Source organism: Anser brachyrhynchus, assembly GCF_964034855.1.
Source record: "Anser brachyrhynchus genome assembly, chromosome: Z".
Lineage (NCBI taxonomy): Eukaryota > Metazoa > Chordata > Aves > Anseriformes > Anatidae > Anser > Anser brachyrhynchus.
In genome coordinates, this window is record NC_137697.1 from 47,368,275 (window position 1) to 47,389,898 (window position 21,624).

The window sequence follows — 21,624 nt, forward strand, 5'->3', positions numbered from 1 at the left end:
AGGAGAGAGTATTTAATGAAATCAGGCTGTGCGTTCCTGCAGACATGATCATCAGTAAATAAATTAAGTTGACCTTTAAATTGTAATCTTTAGGTCACATGCTTGCTCACACACAGCTTCTCTTGTGTAACCTACATTTTGCTATCTTTGAATGCAGTTCCCTGTCTCTGAGGAGGTCTAAGCTCGGAAACTGATATCTTGAGTAACTGCATGAGGCTGGATAGCCTGGCATTATCTTGTTACACTGAATAAATGTACACTGTCTACCTTTCTTTCATGGGCATGATAATTCTACTAGAAATGCCCATTTGTCACTACCATCCTTTTTCAGGATCCACTAAAGAAGCTTTTTACTTGTATAGTGGAGGGAAGTATGGAGACCTCCATTTGCACAGTACTGTTTCCATATGCCCATTTTCCATGTCCTGTTAAAAAAGTTGCCTTCCCAAGATCATGTTATCAGATGGTTCATGACATTCTCTTTGGAAGAGTTTACTGTGTTTCTGAAAAGGGAGAACAAAATGAAGATTAACACAAGCTCAGGAAGCAGCTTCATAGCGAGGGGTAAATTTCTGTCAGTTCTGACATGAAATGTACTTGAAAGCTTCTCATCCAGAATAAACCAGGACTTTAGGTGGATATCTTTGAGTTCATTGTGTGCACCATTACTTTGAAAGGATGGAGAATTCAGGACTGTCACACCTAAACGTGTCAAACCTGTCAGGCTCAATGTGTTTAGTCTCAAATGATCCACAGCTGGAGATAAACAGTTCCCTGTCAGGGTAGTCAGAGTTGCAGTTGGTTTTGTGTTCGGTTTTTGGGAGTAGCTACTCTGATTTACAGTGGCATTTACAGGTTCCTTGCCTGGTCCAATGTTCAAAGAACATGAGAGTAGTGTTATATTCCTCCCTCTTGCTCCATTTCTTGGCTCCTGAACGTGGTGCTAGCCTTTCCTGTGGTGTTCGTCTTTCTCTTGGCTCTTACAATATCTAACATTTATGAAAAATAAGGTCCTTTTAACGTCATGAAAAAGAATGAGATTCTGTATATCTTTGTTTTACATGTAATGCTTAAAAAAAGAAAGAAAAAAAAAAGTCAGTTTTGCATTTTTCATTTTGCTCTTCACAGGCATAAGTATTCGAATCATATCAAGACCCAGAGGCTAAAATGTATCCGGCCATATTTTTGAAAGAGTTCAGAACTGAAAAAAATCCATTTAAGCAGTTAAATGATTTGTTTGATTTTCCAGTCTCTTAGATCGTATTCAGTTACTCTGGTAACTGAATAGTTACCAGTTACTCTGGTAACTGAATAGGCACTCTGGTGTGGGATTATCTATCATTACCCACAGTGCTTTATCATATAGATAATCTGCACAGAGACTCAGCATGCTGGAATGAAATACCCAAGTTATGAAAAGTGCTCAGAATCCAAATGTTGCTTGAGAGAATAATAGAAAGTTTAAAAACAACAGAAAACAATATATATATTTTTTTAGTTGTCTAAGCAGGAGCAGTATACATTTTAAAGTGTAGCTTATATTGTTTTTACCAGAGGCTTTAGAAAATCTGGTCTGCTGATGATAAGCCTGAGCTTGATTACAATCTCATATGCAAGGGGAGAAGGCTTTTTGGAAATAATATAATTTGTCTTGCATTACTGACCTGCCTTGAGCATTCTGCTAGAAAAAAGCAAATCTGAGGCCAAGGCAACGGGTGTTATTTTTGTGGCTTCTATTACCACTCACCAAACCATTCGTCACAATTTTGCACAGCAAATTGTGCACATATGCATACTGGCAACCATGTCTAATACATTCCTGTATTCAGACTCTTAAAAGCCTTTGTGCCTTCCTAGGGGAAAAAAAAAAAGAAAAAAGAAAAAAAAAAGTACCTCATGGAATTTCAGCTGAAAGCATGTAGTTGTGTGATAATATTTTGCAGGTTTCCTGTTTAATTTGTTCAGTGTGTTGAGGTTCCATGCAGATTAACTACACAATCAAACACTGAGGGTGAGGAGATTGCTGTGCTTTGCCAAACTCACCAAAGTCCAGAGAGAAGAAGTTATCTCCAGTCATACATTATCAATGTGTCTTTTGCAGAGTGAATATGGAAATGTGTGTTCCTTATCTGCAGTGATATTATGCAGGCCAGCAGACATACATTTCTGAAAAAAAAAAAAAAAAGGGCAAAAAAATGACAGGCATTCAAGCCATTACAATAAGCAGAGATCTAACACCTTGCATGCTTTTGCCTGTCATGCTCTTCCAACAGTGTGGGGACCTTTGCTGACACAACTGTCACTTCTGTAGGGCTTGTCACAGTGAGGCAGCCCTCTCTGGCTGCTATCACCCTTCGTGCTTTCCTAGAAAGTCTGTCAAATCCAGGGAGGTCCACGGATCGCAGAGGGAGGTCTCGATCAGGGAGTGTGAAAAGCGTGGGGTTGGACGTGGGTGCCTTTCTGTATGTCTAATTGACTCTTAAAATGTGAGGCCCTCCCAGGGTTCCGGCATATTTTCAGTATAAGGAGTACACATAAATTGGATACCACCACACTTTTCATTCAAGCAGTGCCAGTTTCAGGGTGTTTGCACAGTTAGTTTCCAGTGTCTCTTATCAAGATTTGTTTGTTTTCTTTGCTATCTGGCCCTTGTCATTCTGTGACTGATGGCACGTGTGAGAGCTCTGCTGCGGCAGTACCAGAGAAACTTTCAATGGCACTGCCCAAAACTTGCTCCGCAGTAAATTCAGCAAGTCTCCTTTCGATACTGAGAATATATTTTGACCAAGTTACCCTGTGCCAGATGGCATCTGAACCTCCTTGCATGTGTGGGAGACCCAGAAAGTGCTTTCTGTGCCCGTTCTCCCTTGTTCCTCCTGGTGATGGCCGACTTCACCCAGAGCATTGGACAGAAGCCCTGGTGGTGGCACGAGCCATGCTCCATGGCAGGCAGTGAGATGCAGGTGGAAAGGAGCCAAGCTGACAGGAGATGCCTTAGGGACAAAGGACGAAGGGGTAGAGATGCGAGGGCAGGGAGGTGCCTGGGAAGGAGCAATGCCTAGTTATCATTATAAATATTCTTGCCTCCTTTAAAATCATTCTTTACAAGACAAGGTCCTGGCTTACCAGAACCAGAAAAACTGGCACAAGCTGTGACAAAAGTCAACTACCTCTTGCATCCGTGGAAGCCATAGCTGATCACAATCCAAACACACAATGATGTAGTTTTATCAGCATGAGCTGTCTCGTACGCCTGGCAGGTCTGATTAGCTTTTGCAAAACTGCAGCTGAAAGGAAACAAACATAGTGTAAATGAAAAGGAGAAGGGGAGAAAAAAAAAAGTGAGAGAGAGAAAGAAAGACACAGTCTCTTTTCTGTCATGTCTGTGAACAGCTTTTACTGCTTTCCCTGGAGAGCCTGCATGCTTGGACAGCAAGTTACTGTGAATTAGTGAGGGTCACTGCCATTGATTAAATCCTCTTTTATGTTTCCTGGTAACTCCTGAATTATGGCAAGAGTTGAGCATATTAATTTAACAGTTTTTTTTTTCACTGACAGTTCTTATGGAGGAAGAAATCTGCAAGTCATTTTGCACAGATAATATTGAATTAAAATAAAATACAGGAACAAAATGGCATCCCCCTTTTATTCCCAGTTTTACCCCGCTATGTTGACAGGAAAAATCAATAACCAGTTGAAGTCTTTAGTACAAAACTTTGAGCCTTGCAATTGTGGTTACTCCCTTAATTTATTCAAGATATGGAATCAGGATATAATGAGTGAAATATATTCAAATAAGGAATAGCATCTCTTTATTTCATACCTCTGCAGCTCCTTTTCTCATGTAGTGACAAAGGATTATATATTAGGTGACACAATGAAATTATTAGCATAAACCTCACTTGTAAAGCTGATAATTAATGCTAATTATTTTTGTTAGAAAAGTTAAAGGTTGTGTCTTTCAAAAATTCTTTCTCTCCTGGATAAATACCGGAATATTTGCACATGTGCATGTGTAATTGTACATGTATATACAAATAGATGCACGGACACACACTCTCACAAAAGTGTAAATATTTAAACACATTGTTAAAACAGTGTGTGGACATTTGTTCTATGAAAAGCAAAAATTGTTCTGGTAGCGTTTTGGGAACGTGTTGGAATTTCCAAAATTGTCTTGGGGGATGGGGGCAGGAGAATGGAAACTGACATATAAATACACATTTTGAGGGAGATTTCGTTCTGACCATGAATTCCTGGTCCCCGTTCACTCACCTGGTATGTCACAGTTCTTGAGGCAGCTCTGTCACTGCCCCGATCCCTGTTCTTGCCCCATGTCCAGAACCTCCACCGTGGCTCAATAGCCACACCTCAGTGGCTCTTTTGCTGTAGACCCCATTTTCCCACTGCTGTTTATGCCACTCTGCTCTGGGCCCAGTGTCCAAGGAAATCAGAATACCTCTGGCTTCCCTGGGCAGTCTTGTGATGAGATCAGAAAGGTTGCCTCATGTGTGGGACAGGCAACACTGCTGTCTCTAGCAGGCAAGCACATATGAAACATGTGTCTCATCCTGTGATACACATCTCTCAGAATTAAGGCTGTAGTGGTGCTGCTTGATTTTTTCCTGACTGGAATAATAATTAAGAGCAATTGACGTCAGCAAGTCCCCACAAATGCGTGAGCACCAAACATCAAAACACCATCAAGCATGTTCCAGGGTGTTAAACATTTTTTTACACAGGACCATAGTGGAGACCTATTGCCATCACAATGAGAGATCCTGATCTGCATGTTGTGGAAAGTCATTTGGCCATACTGGCCATTCACTTCCTCAGACAATATTACAGCTGTTTAAGAAATGAACCAAAAAATAACAGTACACTATGCTAGAGGTGCTGCATGGGAATAACAGCTTCCTGAGGGTACATGCTGACAATGGGGCACAGCTGAGCTGAGATAGACTCACACGCTGTCACCCATCAACTGACCAGATGTAACTTCCCATAATAGCCCTCCCCAGTTATGTGGTAAAGGTGTTGTATTGAGCCTCAGGGAAAATAAGGTTAAATTAGGTGGTTTATCTTGCTACAGGAGCATGGTGGAAGCTGCTTTGCAGCTAACACACTGGGTCAAATGAAGGGTAGCATCTCACAATGGCACTGTATTTTTGTGTAAATCCTGTGCTCAAAGACCAGTTCTGGATGCAGAGTATTAGAGGTCTTTAACTTAGGAAGTCCTAAATGGTTTGAAATATACCTACACAAGAAATGCTATTGTTACAACATGGTAGAAATTGAGATGCATGAGCTAGAGCTCATTAGTGTGTGGGAGCTGTTGGCTGAGCATTTTCAATGCAGTGTCCCCTTCTGGGTCCAAAATATCCTTAATTGATATTGATTCTCTTGACGGGCTTCCAAGTCCGTCGTCTCTTGCCTCAGGGAAAGGATATAGCCAAGCTGAGGTTTGTGCTAGGTGTATAGTGTGGGTTATAATGTTTGGCTAGAGCAAGAGCCCTTCCCTCAGATTAGGGAAGCTGTTGAGCTTGTATGCATGCTTTTAGCTTTTTGTCACATCAGCTGCACCTGGAGCCTTAGATATCCACTGACTCATAGCAGTTAAAATAAATAACTCATCAAGATGTCCTCCCTCTGTATTACCTACCTAGTCTGCCTGATGCAGTGTGCTGTCTTGTGTCTAGGTGCCCATGATCACCTAAGTGTTACTAGTGCTTTATACCATATTCACAAGTACGCTTCAGTTCTCACCCAGGCTGCATATGGCTTGCAGAATTGTTTCATAACGACCCATGTAGGAAGACCACGAAGGAACAAACTAGATTGTCATTAGATACACCCTTATGCTTTTAAGTTTGATATGTGTTTACACACAACTGACCCCTACTTACTACGTTTTGGTGCAAAGCATTGCTTGCCCAGTTGGGGTTTTGCCTACATCAACTGTGGTTATCACTGTTTTCTTTTCTGAGGATGGCCTAATCACCAGCTCATTCTTTTATTTCTTTAGCAGTGCCTCCCAAATTGAAGGAAATGAAAAACCAAGAGGTTGCTGTGGGTCAGAAGCTAGTGCTAAGGTGTGAAACCACTTCAGAGTACCCTGCGCTCAGATTCAAATGGTTAAAGAATGGAAAGGAAATAACCAAGAAAACCAAACCGGATAATGTCAAGATCCCCAAAAAACAAAAGTAAGTACAGAGACATATGTCACAAGTGGGGCTGGGAGGGGTGGGGAGAAGACTGCTCACAAGAAAACAAGCATTAAGGTTATTAACTGCAGCATAACAAAACTAAAAGCTATGAGGTAAAGAAGAAGGAACTTTAAGGAAGCAGATGCTGACTTTGTTTTTCAAACGTATAGATGAAGTGGTAGTATGGTATAAATATTTCATAAATAATTTTACCTTTTCAATGCCTGTTTCTCCTCTGATAGCCAAAGGCTATCATCTTAACCAGTAAACCTTGGAGACAGGCTATTTTTAAACTACCCGTGAGAACAGAAGTACCTTATGTTTATTGTCTAAAATCCAAGAACATTTAAAATCATCAATGCAATGTGGATTTGGAAATATTTTTGAAATTTGCTTTGTAAACAATCTAGTCCTGAAGAAGGACTGAATGCTTTCTGCTTTAGCTTCAAGTGTGATATGCAAGCTTGCAGCAGTCCTTTACCAGAGGCATTCCAGCATATGCAGGACAAAGCATGGGTCTAGCAGATGCCAGATGAGTAGCAAAGCCTGCAAATCTCATCTTCCTGCCTGGTGGAAAGTGTCCCCAACACATGACTGCTGACCAGTGCCAAGGGATTGTGTGGTGCCCTGTTTCTGCAGGGCAGGCAGAATAAGCTATACAATCTATTTTCTACATTGATGAAGGAGAGGACTTTTGCTGTGGGGTCTCTACCTCGTTTTTTATGTTTAGAAATTTTGATTTCTGCTGCTCCTTCATCAAAAGGAGCCATGAAAATCTGTCTGAATACACCCCTTCAGCTCTTACTTCTGTTCTTATTAGGTAGTTGTGCAATTTGCTGCACTGGGCCTTGCGTCCCCTTTGTGCAGCACACAGAGGATTTGGTGTGAACTTTACAGGAGATCTTTCCTCCAGGGCGTTAAGTGCCCTCATACTTCATCAGATCTCAGCTCAGTAGACAAAATAGCAGCCAAAATCAAACAGGCGCTTGATTTTCCAGAATCATTCAGGTTGAAAACGAGATGTTCTGACTTCCCTTTTGGCTTTCTGTGCCCCAAAAAAGGGCTGATGGAATATGGAAGGGGACAGACAAGCATCACTGCAGCCCCGGTGCCATGGTCGCACAACTGGCAAGAAGGAACCTGCAATGTCTCTTTCCAGCATTTGTGAAATGGAGCTATTCCAGGTGGCAGCTAGCCTGGCAAATTGTCTGGACCCATTTAGAGGGCCGTATATCTCAGTCAGAGTTGCATTTTCAGTCTAGTCTGTACAGATCAGAGCCTGGCCCTTAGGAGAGTGCTGCCCGTGAGGAGCAGACTATATTTTCTCCTGTTACATTTTTGCTGGTGATGATTGACCAAACTCACTGGAGCCTGGATTTCACCTTCTGAGGCTGGGCTTTGTCAGTTCAGTGTTGGATCAGTAACTGTCTTGGTTTCTACCAGGCACCACGAGACAGTGGAGACATTAGCAGGGGAAGTTATTTTCTGGACCTGAGCAGGAAACAGTTTTGAAAACCCAGAACTCTGCTAGGATGAATGCAAAATCTCTCAAAGTTTTGAGGAAGAGAGAGAGAAAGGAGAGGGAGGCAAGTAAGAGGGAGAGAAAGGAGCTGGCATAATGGACACTCCCTGATAGCCATTGATTAGACTATGCATGTGGAATATGTGAGGCCATTTTACAGGTTTATGTGCCAAAATATATTTAAAATTCCCCAAAAGATACAGAGAAAAAATACCCTATAAATTGTGCCTCTTTCTGGAAAAGGGAAATCTGAAGTCCTAGTCCCTCACCATAAGTGGGCAGAGTGCAGACTTGGATTTCACACTTGTGTGCTATCCCAGCGATGGAGGTATCACTCATCCTTTGAATTTCTCTGTTCTGTTTTCTGTTTTAAAACAGTATTTTCAGTATGGAAAAAAGAAGCCCTTCCCCTTACAGATGTAAAAAACACTAGATGTAGAGTACGAAAAGGGGGAAGACAAGGATTGCCTTTGTAACCCTTGCCTTTGCTGATATCTAAAGGATTTTCCTTGTCTTTCTACTTGGAGATTTTAGCTTGGGGACATATGAGTGCTTTGTCATCTTTTCTTTTGCTGTTTATGTGTGCTTCCAGTATAGAGTAGATTTGAACAGCTTAAGAGGAGACAGAGCTTTTGACAAAACTGGGACAAGCATGTGTTCTAAAGCTAGAGGAAAAGGGGGGAAAAGGCATTGCAAATGGTAATATAATAAGACATGTAGGTTAGAGTAAATAAGGCCACATTAAAAAATCCCAACTCAAATGAAAGAATATCAATGGTCAAGATGGATTTTTTTCTTTTTTTTTTTTTCCCATGAAAAAACATTGAGAAATGTTTGTCATGTTCATATGCTGCCATATTGTTAGAGCAAGCATTTTAGTGTGAATTTATTACTACTGTCCAGGGTGGGAAACATCAGCTAGGAAGGCTAGCATAGCTGTGGAGCTGTCTAGGATTCATGTCTACTTTAAAGGTCATATGTTTACACAAAAAAAAAAAAAGCCAGAAATGATTTCTGATATTTTCATATTTTATAAGAAATCATGTTTCTCATTGTATGATGGCAAAATAAAAACTGTACATTGCAGGGAAAAAATAAAAGTTTCTGAGCTCTGGATATTTAGCTTTAGATTTTTAACAATTTTTTAAAAAATCTGAATTATGAAGTGTCTAGCTCAGAGTCAGAAAATTAAGACCTTAGGTTGACACCTGGAGCACACATGGAAAAGATGATATTGCAACTTGGTATTTTGGGGTGCGTTTGTCCAGTGTGAATGCTACTGGTTCGTAAGATTTGCAGAAGTGGAATAGGTGCTGGCTGTATTAAAAAAAAGGTTTGAAAGACTCTGTGATAATGCAGGTTTCCTTAAGACTTAGCCTTCTGAAAACTGGAGCTTCATATAAATTGAACTTCAGGGATCACTCCTCCAAGCTCGCTAGAATGATTTCAGGGTGGTTCAGAATTTCAGGGTGGTTTCAGAATTTCAGGATTCAGAAGGCATGGGCTCCAGACATGCAATGACATTACAGTACAGCAGGTGAATCACGCTAAATAACTGTGCCTCTTTTCATTCATTTGGACTGGAAAGTCCAAAGAAAATAAAAGTTTAACATTTGGTGAGAAGTATTTAAGTGCTCACTTTTTACCTCAAATTTTTTAATTAAGATCATGCAGTAAGTGAGTTTCTGCTGCTCTTAGCACTCCTGGTGATTCAGTATGCCATATTCTATTGATTTATCTGTACAGACAAGTTTTAAGATACTCCTCTGTGTCAATGGAAACACAGCGAAAGTTGGACACCAGACAAGGCCTTTTCACTTGCTATTTAAGCATTCCTGCTGGTGTCCACTTGTACCACTAATATTTCATTTTCCTTCTCTGCATTTCAAGTTGAGGTAAAGACTTCACATTTTTTGTGTTGGGTAGTATCCTGGACAGAGTCAAGCTCTCTTCATTACATGAACATGAGCTTCTGTATAAGGATTAGGGTTTGGAGGCAGGGGGGAAGGTGGTTGCTGCTTCACCAAGATGATGGCTTTGGAAACAGCCGTTCATGAGAAAACTTCATATGCAAGTGCCCTGCAACTTGGGCTTCATCCAAGCATAGTCTGGATATTTGCTCGCAGACAGGGAATTCTGGATGACAGATGGAGCCTGGAAGCAAAATGAATTCAAGCAGTTAGATAAGGTGGGCTGGGACTGCATTCTGCGGATGTATTTTTTCCCTTTCATGTATGAATACAAGCTCAGCAGTGGTGATGAGCTAAAGATACATCAGAAGGAAACCTTAGAGGGAGAGGTATTTTTTGGTGTAGCATAGTATAGGTTGAGAAAATGACAGGCATTTCAATATAAAATCTCTTAAAAGGGACTTTCAGTGAATTCTGTGGGAGTACCGAATTGCTAGGGAGCTGCTTCATTTACAGCCATTAATGAGTCATCTTCTGTTCTGTTTTGAATTCTGTCCTGATATGTCTCGATAATATCCTTAAGACTACAAAATGTTCATTTTATTTGGCCTTCTTGCAGAGTTCTTCTACAAATAAGAATGAATTTGGATTGCTAGAAGTAGATTTGTAAACCATATGGTTGTTTTACCTATTTTAATATCACTCTAAAATCATAAAAGGAAGCCTCACTTCCTTACCTTTCTCTGTGTGTGCGATGTAAAACAAAGAATAAAAATAAATGTGTAAGGCAAAATGAGCTTCTTCCTTTAAAAGCCAGGAGTTCCATGAAGGTTGTTTGCATCAATATTTCTTGATATCATAGAAGGGAAAGAGACTGCAGCAGACACAAAGTGAGTGCCCAAATAAAAGTGATATCGCTGCAGCTCTGCTTGCTTATCCAAGTGGGTTCCCAAAAGAACGGAGCCTTCTTATGTTTTCTTTTGAGGCCCCCTGAAGCTACAGCCAGCTCCCCCTATACACAAATGTCTGCAAGATTGGCTGAAAGATAACATGTGGGATATAGGAAATATCACATGTCCATGCAAGCTGTTAGGTGGCACAGACCACTGCCAGGTATATGAATAGATGGCAGGAAGGATGAAGAGCAGGTCATTTTTACTGTGGTATAAACACAGCTGTTAGATGCAAAAATCCCACCCAAAGAGTCAGTAGCATCTGTCAATGTCTCAACCACTTCTTTCTCATGTATTCCTGGTTACCACTAGCTGGAGTCTGTTCTTGTATGTTACCTGAAATGCAGCCAGGAACACAGCCCAGTTAATTAATTCAGCATTGGGAAGCAACCATAAAACATTACCTGAGAAGGAGCTCCAAATAGTCAGCTATTCAGTTATTTACCTTTTAGGTGCACCTTAGCAGTTGATAACCCTAGTTTGGCTGCTGTCTCTTCTTGGAAGGCCAGCGGCCTCAAGAAAGCAGCCTTCCTTCATGGCATGAAGGGAAATGCTTGTGATGTAGGTTTCTAGTAGAGCTGAGTGTTAGGACCTTCACACAGAGGCAGAGAAGGCTGAGTTGTCTATAAGCATTTGCTTGACAGTAGATGGGATAGTTGATTGTGGTGAAGAGAGGGATGGCTCTCGAGTATGCGTTGGAAGCAGCACTGAGTATTTTGGTTGCTCAAGAAGCCCTCCTGCTACAAGAGACTTGTCTCTGGTGTGAACCCAACCCAGCACAATGATACCCAGAAGGGATAACCAGTTGTGATGTCTGAATGAAGAGTTAGGAAAACATGTTTGTGCTGAGGCAAAGCAACTCCACAGATGTTGCTTACTTCAGCAGTTGCTGCTGGTGACTAAGAGTTTTTAGAGTGAAGAACCTCTGCCTCTGGGGGAACAGTCCTTAATGTTACAGTAAGCCAATATAGGGAAGCCCATGCTCATGCACTCTCCTAAGTGACTATTCTGTGGGTAAATGAGGGGGCTTTGCTGCAGGCAAAAACTTCCCCAAAGCACTTATTTTAAACAGAAACTAGGAACAGTAGTAATTTGTATATTTTCCCCAAGCCAGTCATTCTCTGCAGTCTAGGTAATGGGATTATTGATATCACATGAGTTGGGGACCCCTTGAATGACACCAGAACATGTTTCTACCCAATTAATGGGCAGGCAGGAGTTCTGCATTTTAAAATCTAATCTCAAAACCTTGGAGACTGATTAAATTACATCTCTGAGCCAGGAACAAAATGTAGCTTCATGCAAATTGTGCTCCTGCCCATAATTTTTTGTTAGTGCTGGAGAGTGATTTACTATTGGGGTTTCAGAGGTTGTTAAAGAGAGTGGTGTGTCCTAATCTCATGATTATTTAGTCAGATGTTGGAAACTACAGTACTTACCCAGAACTCTGCTACTGGCAATATGAACCTGTAGGAAAGGATAATCTATTTTAGTATTACACCCATCTCCATGGCATCTGAATAGCCAACAGTTCAGCTGAAGGAGGAAGGCTGTTTTTCAGAGATTTCCTTTAAGAACAAAGCTTCCTCGCAAGCAAAAAAAAAAAGGCATAAATAAGTATCTTTAATTAAGTTAATTACTATGCCTGTTTTCCAGCATCTTTGAGGATAGAGATTTTTTTACTCTCCTTCCTTCTTTCAAACCTGAATAGTGTTAATCTGTCAGAGTATAAGAATGGAAGACAAGACTCTGTTGAGAGAGAAAAAGAATGCGTTAGTTCATGCAGTGGCTGTTACTCTAATACAGGATGTTTACATGCTCTTTTTTTTTTTATTTCACAGGAAATACTCTGAGCTTCACATTTATAGAGCCACGTTGGCTGATGCTGGGGAATACGCATGCAGAGTGAGCAGCAAACTAGGGAATGACAGTACTAAAGCCAGTGTTATCATCACGGACACCAATGGTAAGGCTTGGCTCTTTATTTTACTATTGCATTCAGAAAGACTTTGTATTACAAGTCTTCTGCCATCAGGGCAAAAGGGACTGAAGGAAGGGGAAGATTTGCTAGTGCAAGTGGCAACACTGAAATCTGTTATCTGTGTTAAAAATTGAATCAAGCCAGACTTGGCTACTGCGTAGTTGATATGCTTGGCTTTCCTTACCTGGTCAAATGGATTGTCTCCTGTGGATCTCAGGGGAGAACACTTCTGTGAGACACTTTCCAACACCAAGTCTAAGGCACAGTCTAAATAGTCAAGACAAGATGACAATGAAAGAAAGGGAATATTATTTTAATTCTTGTGGTATGTATGAGTAGCAGAGGCACTATAGGGGGCTTTCACTTACTACAAAATGATTCTCAGTCTGACTTCTAAACTAGAATGCCACTCTTTGTCTTTAAGTAATATTTGCATAGTTCTAGTTGGCACAATTGTTCCTTTCACAGAGGTTGATAGTTTTATTTTTTCTTCATTTCTACCATAGTAAAGACAAAGGCATGAATGTATTCAAAAGTATATCATTCAAAGCCATGAATGTAATTCAGATACTATGTTTTAAAGTCATTTTGAGAGGAACAGAGATTCCTGTGAGTCAGGTAGCATTCAGACTTACCCAAATGATTTTAAATTATTATAGGTTGTTATTTTTGCAGAGCTCCTTTTCATTCCACTTATGGGAAGTTCCAAATGCTTCTGACAGAATTTAGTGAGTGTTTTCTTGTACAGAAATGTTTTAGCAGTACTGTTGCTTCTTGCGAATGTTTTGAAGGCTGTGGTTCAGCTGGAATCTTGTTCCTTAAGCATGACATTGTCTAATTCAGTTCTGATAATTCAAACTCCTGTATCTAGACAGTTGTGAAGTATCAAACAAACATGCTGTCATTAGCAAACAAAGCATACGTTCTGTGTGTACATGAGATGGTTTTGAAGATGTTGTTGCAATGGGAATTTACCATTGATGCTTTTTCTGTTCCGCATTGTGCCCTGAATCAGGATATAGGCATTTCAATGAATAGGAAAACAAATGTGAACCATTGCCAGTGGGATTTCTCTTTGGCTATCTGCTGTTCTGTGGTCACACAGTGGTTGCTTTACTGTATTCACATCGTGTATTTGCTATTCTAATTTATCAACTGAAGAATCCCAAGTGCTAAGATTTCACATGAGCTGTCTGGTATTACAGTCTTGATCAGATGTCAGGAGACTCATATAAAAGATCAAGTGTTATTTACCAGAATGTTATTAGGAGCAAAAATGGGTAGGTGTTTCTGTGCAGCTTTGTAAATGCTCTTGGTTTCCATGAACACAAATCTTGATTGCTCACTAGCTGCTTACATGGAAAACTCCTGTACTGTTTCCAAGAAACTGGAGTTTCCAAAAATCAACTGTAGACACTGTGCCTAACTGGGGAAAAAAAAAAATGTTTGGGCATCCTCCATTGCTTCCTCATACAAAGAATGGTGACCTGGCTGGGGAACACACTTGGGACTTTATTCTTATGCTTTGTGACATGAATTTTTCAACTTCCTTTTGGGTTGTGCTAAACGACAGAAAAACACTCTTACTGCAGGGAGACAGGAGCTTGGTTTTGAACGAGGACATTTGCAGACAAACCCTTCAAAATGAATTTGTAACCGATATGTTAGAATTTGTCTAACCTTGTTGTTTAAACCTGTTTTTTAAAACATAGCTGTGCATGCAAACCCCCTTGATAACAGGTAAAAATCTAAAAATCCAATCTAAACCTGACAGCTGGCTCTTTTCTGTGAAGATCTGAACTGGAACATCTCAGTGATATTTGATAATCTAGAATCAGGCATGGCAGCATTCATTGGATGAATAAATCAATCATGCATATTTGGTTGCCACACATACATTTGAGCCCCCCCCCCCCCCCGCTTACTGTTGCTTATAAATTACTAGTACAGTAGTTCCTATTTTTTTTTTCTAAGTATGGAATTTTCCACCTGGTCTTGACGAACAGCATGGGCAACATCTGGTGACTTAAGAGCAATGGATCCCTAAGGCCTCAGAGGGCAACATCTGCTTTACAAACTGGGGCAGACCCCCTGCATGGGTGACCTCCTCACCCCTTCTTCCCCTGCATTCCCTGACCTCTTCCCCTTGCTAGCTTAATGACAGATTTGGGATCCAAACTCCGTAATGAGCCCTGAAGGGTAGTCATTACTCAGGTCCCATATATATCTGTGTGGTCCTGCCCTATTCATAGGGGGGAAGGGGAGGGGGGAAGCATATTTAGCTCTTATTTGTTATTTTCTTACAATTGGCATTTGTAGAAGTTCTTCTGGTCCAGGATAGCCCAGGAGTTGCTGTAGAAAACTAGCGTGTGGACTTCTGAGAAGGCTGAACCTCTGCAGGGTATACAGAGAAATTTTATCCTCCTATCTCCAACAGACAGAGTGACAGTGGGGTAAAGACCTGACTTTCTTGTGGTCATATTAAGCTGCTCAGCTACATGAACCCTAACTTTAATTAGCCACTTAGTATCCACCATGGGCACCTGTATGCTCACCTGGTCATGTTTATTATGTCCTGCTACCTACAACCTTGATCCACCTTTCCCTTTATGCTGTGTACTTTAAGAACAAGGGTGGACAAGGTAATGATATTTATGGACATCAAGTTATTTTTCTTTCCACTAAAAGATTATTGGTTTTCAGTATAAAAATCCTGGGTTTAATTCCCCAGAATTCTGTCAAAGTTTAACTATTTTGATTGAAATTTTCTTTGCTGGTGTATGCCACAAAAGAGAACTCTAGGGCCAGAACAAATGTCTATCTAACATGATGCCTTATCTCTAATATCAACTAGCAATGGATATTAAGTAAAAAACACACAGAGAACAAGACAGCTTTTGCACTAAGGTCCCACATCTGAAAATGACTGATTTTTACTTCCTGCTCCAAAGCATAGAAAAAAGAATATTTCTTAATGGAAACATTTTTTGTTTGTTTGTTTTTTGGGGGGTTGTTTGTTCATTTGTTAGTTTTAATGAGCAAACCATTTTATTTTTCCTTAATCCAGTGCTAGGAATTATAACTTTCTTTCTTAAACAATAATAGTCAATACAATAACTCCTGTCTTTTTTACTGCTACATTTATTATTATCATTGCTGTTACTTAAAACTGCCATCTTTTCTCTTGTGAAAATTTTCACTACATATGAACGCACATACTAATGCATATGCAGCATATGCACTGTTTACCTACATAGACTTTTTTTTTTAAATGTTTCTCCTTTTTACTGAAAGATACATTAAGCCTCATCTGTAGAGCCACATCTATAGATCAAAAATGCAGCAAATGTAAAAATACGTAAATAAATTCTGGAGGTTTTTTTGTTTGTTAGTTTGTTTTACCATTTTTAAGAGCAAGCAGTGGGAGTTATTGTTCTCTTTTAAATTTCTAATGAATATAACTTGGCCACAGGATATGAGCTGCATTCTTACTTTCCTTCACTCTTATTCATGTATACTCCCCTAAGAAGGATTATAATGGAGGTCATTTTAGAGCCATGAAGTTCTCCTGGAGTTGTGTAAATAGTGCACAGGTCTGGTTGTGTGGTAATAGCTGCTTTTTGCATCCTTTTGCATTTTGTCACTTTAGCCTGGCAAAGGATTCTGCAGTGGATTTTTTCACGGCCCTTCTCATGAATGTAAGGCCTTAGCTCAATAACAGGTACTGAGAGTATACTTCCTACCACAGCCAAAGCCAATTTTATGTTTGAAAACTTGCTCACAAAATGTCTTATTTAAACAACGAGTTAAGTGACCTTGTTTTCTAAAGTGTTGAGCATGCCACAGCTACAGCTGAATTGGGTGTCAGTCTTCTCCTTTAAAACCTATTGACCTAAATCTTTTGTCTCGCTAAGGAGATTTGCTGGGCCCACTGTGGCTCAGCATGCAGAAGGGTGGATTCCAGCAGAGGTGCTTCGGAAGCTAGCAGTCTTCAGTGTTTGCAGTTGTTGAGTCAAGGCAGGGCACTGTGTGAGCTCTCCTTGTGCACATCTTATGCAAAGTGAGTTGACACAGTTTGAGTCATCAGTAGGAGAGGCTAGGGCCACACTGCCTGAATTGAAGGGAACAAGAAGTGTTCGTGTGATAGGTACAGGTAACTCAGCTGTCGGCAGAGGTAAGCCATGGTAAATTCATTAACTACAAAGGCAGTGGCTTGCGTAAGCTTCTGGTTTTGCATCCTCAGGATTTGCAGTTGTACTAGTAGAGTTGTACTCTATTGTACTGTAATGATACTGCTCAGAGTTGCACAGTAACCCATAGAGATTCACCATACATTAAAGTTTATTTTGTGACCATGCCCTTCCTCTTCTAAAGGTATCCAGTGGCTGATCTTCATGAAGATGGCAGAGAAATATATCATTAAAAACATCTTGCATCTAGTACCTATTAAGCATGTGGCCAACTACAAAATACCTTAAATGCAAGAAAAGTTCCTTCCTACTCATGCATTAATCCATCTGAGATTTGATGAAAGCAGGAGTGTTTTTCTTCTTTAACATAGATACAGGTGATCTGGGACCATAGTTTGTTTTTAACACAGTAGGCTGGCATAATGGGTTAGATTCTCAGTGGGTGTAAATCATCATTCCTGGATCAGTGTCAATGATTTGGGCCCCACAGTGAAAAATAAAATAAAATGTTGCCATTGCTCAGTTTGGCATAGGAATTTCCCTAAGAATAGCTTTGAAACTTCCTTGCAATTTGACAAATTTGAGTCTGTTGTTTCAGAAACTCAGTGCTCTTCTCATCTGATTTTGGGCAGTACTTTCTTGGGGTATCAAGAAAAAGGTAAAAAACATAGTAGTTTTAAGAAACAAAATGCCAGTTTATCCATTGGACTTCTCCATGTCCTTGACCACACCTTCTACTCACCTATTACTTTATCTGCTGAAGAACAAATAAGAGGGTTCAGATACTCCTTTTTTCTCTACATGTATTTAGGTGGGTATCTAACTGAAAAAATCAATGCAAAATGCTTAAGTCTTAAATCGCTGCCAGAAAGTGAACAGCATGTATGACAAGAAATAACTTTGCAGCTCTCACTACCTGTGATGCTCATGGTGGTTGAATCCCCCTCACAGGTTGCTGTCCAGGACAGGGTCCTCAGAGAGACTTTCAAATCTAGAACCAGAAAACGTGAGATCAAAACTTCAATTTGCTGAAGGAGGCTTTTTGTGTTAGGTCTTTGGCATGCTAATGGGAGGAAAAAAAGTGCTGTGGGGGCGTACAGAGAGGGCTCTTTGCAACAGCAGCTCTGTGCCTATTAGATGTTTGGCAATCCCCGTAAAATAAATTAAATAAATAATGGTTCTTTCCTGATCAGGAAGACCTCTTGCCTCCCTCAGCAGATCTTGTTGCCCAGGCATGAAGATGTCCCCTGTCAGCAGCCCAGGTAAAGCTCCCTGACTGGGAGGATGGGTCAAGAGTCCAAGCTCAGCAAGGGTGCTGTGAATCCTTTGCATGTTTAGAGAACTCTTCTCCATCTTGCCAGAAGAGACAGCAGGAGATGGAGCTCGCCAGAGTGTAAAGGAAATGGGACTAAGAGACTTCAGGGACCTGTTGCCAAAAGTATCCCCAAACAAGGATTTCTTGTCCATCCTTAAACATATTTCCTTAAGAAATCCCCAGCACAAACATCTTTCAAGAACAGTTACCTTACCAAAACTAAATGCTTCCTAGAAGCTCCAGCAGACAGAATTGGATGGAGTGTTTGAGATTGCTACTCCTCATGGGGACACAAGCTGTGGTCTCCATATCTCAGTGGACCACAGCAGAAACTGCAAGTACTATGACTGAAAAATATTTCTGGCTTTTCTACCTCTGGCAAGTATTGAAGGCCCCCACAAGCAGCCTTATCTTGTTATCCACTGGTTTGTTGTGTGGATTTCAGATGGAGTAAAATGCCTCTTTTACAATTGTGGTATACTTTCCTCAATAAGCAATAGATGCAAATTTTGCATCTTTCAAATGTTAACATCCACTGGTAATGTTGTTAACATGAATATTACTAACAGGGTTTGGTAATACGTAACTTCGCCAAGTTTTCTAAATGTGCTTCTTGACACACTTCTGGTGTGGGAGGCTCCAACTGTATTTTCCACTGAAAGGGAAATTTCCCACCTGTGTTTGTAATGACACAGCTGATCCTGGGAAGGTGGCAATATGAAATGCTCCAAAAAGTTCAGCATGGGCACTAAATGGAACATGGTTTCTTTAACTGAGAAAGAAAAAGTTGCTCCAGTCGTGCCAGATGCTGAGCTGCTCAGCTGTCAGACCTGTTCTGTCTACTATTATGACTAAGAAAGGTTAATTGCTCAGACATCCTCAGTGCACAACAGCAAAAGGCCCTCATAGCCAGCAAATGGTCCTGAAAGTTGCCTGGCTGTGGGCCACAATGTTCCAAGACCAAGTGCAAAGGTTTTGACCTTAAAAATTTTACTTATGATACCAATTTCCATGCCACGCACCATTGGCTATCAGGCAAATGCTGCATAACATGTTCTCTCACATTAGTGAGGTGAAAAAGGACTGTATTGCCCAGACAAACAAGATATTTGCCAAAGAAAACTGGACCAAAAGGGAAAAAAAATTACAAAGTAGACGAGCTAACAAGATATAAATAAATACACAGGCTCATCACAAGTTTAATGACAGGGATCCTGAGGGGAAGACAGTTGGACCATGTTTTGTCTCTATTCAAGTTTGTGTGGACTCTGAAGAATATGAGCAGAGGGACACCTAATCCAGAATCAAAGAATACAAGAAGAACATTCCTAAACTGCCTTTTCCTAAGCCTCTTCTGAGGCTTTTTCTAACCTTGTTTTGTTCAGCCTACTAGGGGATTCAGGGTGTGCCTTAAGAATTCAAGGTGTTCGAGTTCCAGCCATAGATCTCAAGCTTGTGCAGCAGGATTGAGCTGCACAGCTCTGAGGTGGGAAACTGCTGTGAGAATCTTGAGAAAATTGAGATGCATACAACTGAAGAGTGATTTGTTCAAACCCAGGAAAGTTATCACGGTTGTGGCTTGCAAGGTCAGCAGTGCACAGACAGATGGATGGTGTCGTTAGCACAAGGTCACTTCGGTGCAAGAAGTCCATGGCAGTGTGTCAATAGCAATAACGTGTTTCAGTAGGACCAGGATGGAAGAGCAGCTTTCCTCCTCTCTTCAGCAAAGCAACTGATTTCCGTCACAAAGCCCCAGTAGTCATCCCATGGGTGGCTGGGTTTGCATGTGTGACTTCGAAGATTTCCCTGAAGTGGCAAGTGACATTATTGGATGTACTTAGCAGCAATTCAAGTGATATGAGCAGGAACACATCGTTGCAAAATTTAACTCTCTAGAAGCATAAGGAGTGAATACTCACACTGACGCCTTCCAGAAGCAGAGCCATCTGTGTGATTTCTCTGGTTGCCACTGATCAGTTATTCCCAGAGGAGAACGAGAGATTGAACAACTGGCTTTTTTGAGAAGTAACAGACTTTTTCTTCAGCCACAGCAGTACATGCCATCGTTTTTCATTTTTTCCCAAAAGGAAACTTTTGCAAGTTGGTGTCTGATTGCAGCCTCTGCCACTGAAGCAGAGTTTAAGCTTGCTTCTTTGAGCACCTTTTTCCTCTTTACCTTCTCCATTCTTGGCGCTGAATGCTAAGTTAGAGGACCACCTGACTCCACATTATAACTTCTTGTTGCCTCTTATGTTTTCCAGAGAGCACCAGCAAGATACCAGTCTCAACAGAAGGGACAAAAACTTCTTCACGTAAGTTCAATTAACAGAGTCTTTCTCTCTCCTTCTCTTTGTTTCTTCCTGAAACTGCTTCTGCAGCTCTGAGACTGCTTCCTCATAGCACACATCAAAATCGCCTGCATCCAGAGCCTCAGCACCTGCATATGACCTTGAATGCTGGAGCTGTTTCAGGGACTAAGAAATGAATGAAGAAGGGCTAAGCATACTCTTTGGTATCCTGGAGCTGTATTGAGGATGCTGATTTGGCCTGCGCTTGTCAGCCTGCAGCAGCCAGAATAAAAAGTATTTGAGCTGTTAGGACCTGTGTTTTCAAAAAGCACTTGTTGCTCCTGTTCCTGTAAATCCTAGCAGCTGCTTATAAACTTGAAGAGCATACGGACATGTTGATGTTTCTTCCAGAAAGTCTGTTGCCTAGACTGCTCTGTTCCTCAGGGCTCTAGATAGATTTCCTGACAGCTCTTTGGGGTCTGTGAAGGTAGGCAGGTAGCTCATTGCCCATAGTTTACCACTTTTGAAGCTGCCTTTAGCATAATAGGAGCCTTCTCCAGACAGTTTCCTTTCAGGCTGGTGGGATTTTGCTTCCAGCATCCAGCCTGCAGTTATATATTTCACACCTCCAGAGTTACTCCTGGAAATGAGAAGTCACTTTCCTCATTTTAACAGTTAGAGTTACTTTATACATGGTCACAATACCAGCAGTTGTTTCCATTGCTGAGCTTGGCCGAGGGAGATGTGGATAGCCATGTGTAAGCCGAGCATCCCAAGGATTTACAAGATGCACATATCCTGCTTGGCAAAGAGGCCAGGGTCCTGCTAGCTTTTTGAGAAAGCTATGTCTGGCAGAGACAGGTTTTAGTGTGAGTTGACAGTGTTTGTAAGCTAGATCAAGGAAAACAGTGTGATTGCCAGATTTTGCATTTAGCATGCCTGCAGCCTTTCCTTTGATGCATCTGCGTGTGTGGCGACCTACTTCTGAAATCTTGGCACCGCTGCCTGACAGAAGAGCCATTGGATGTGCCCATATTCTTTCATGTTCTCAGTAGGGCCTGTCACCCGTGCTTCACTGGATATGTATGAGACCACATAGCTAAGAGCAAGTGTCCAGTAACCATTGGAACCATTTTTGTTCAAAGAAGGTGACATGCTGGTCACTGACTCCAGTGGGCTCCCCTTGCCTTCTCGCTTCTGCAGCAGGAATATAGACCCTGCACTTTGCTCCCTTCTTTCCCATGAAATAATTTTCTTGT

The 21,624-nt window shown here is 41.0% G+C and overlaps 1 protein-coding gene across 5 annotated transcripts in view; it reads left to right on the plus strand.

Annotated features, from left to right (window-relative positions):
* NRG1 (neuregulin 1) overlaps positions 1 to 21,624 on the plus strand; it is a 182,396-nt gene that overhangs the window by 24,483 nt on the left and 136,289 nt on the right. For 3 of the 5 annotated variants that reach the window (XM_080574336.1, XM_080574333.1, XM_080574338.1), the window contains exons 2-4: positions 6,026 to 6,203; positions 12,433 to 12,557; positions 20,339 to 20,389. In XM_080574336.1, the coding sequence (XP_080430462.1) occupies positions 6,026 to 6,203; positions 12,433 to 12,557; positions 20,339 to 20,389 (354 nt within the window). The remainder of the gene's footprint in view (positions 1 to 6,025; positions 6,204 to 12,432; positions 12,558 to 20,338; positions 20,390 to 21,624) is intronic. The other 2 variants (XM_080574334.1, XM_080574339.1) reach the window with 2 other exon arrangements.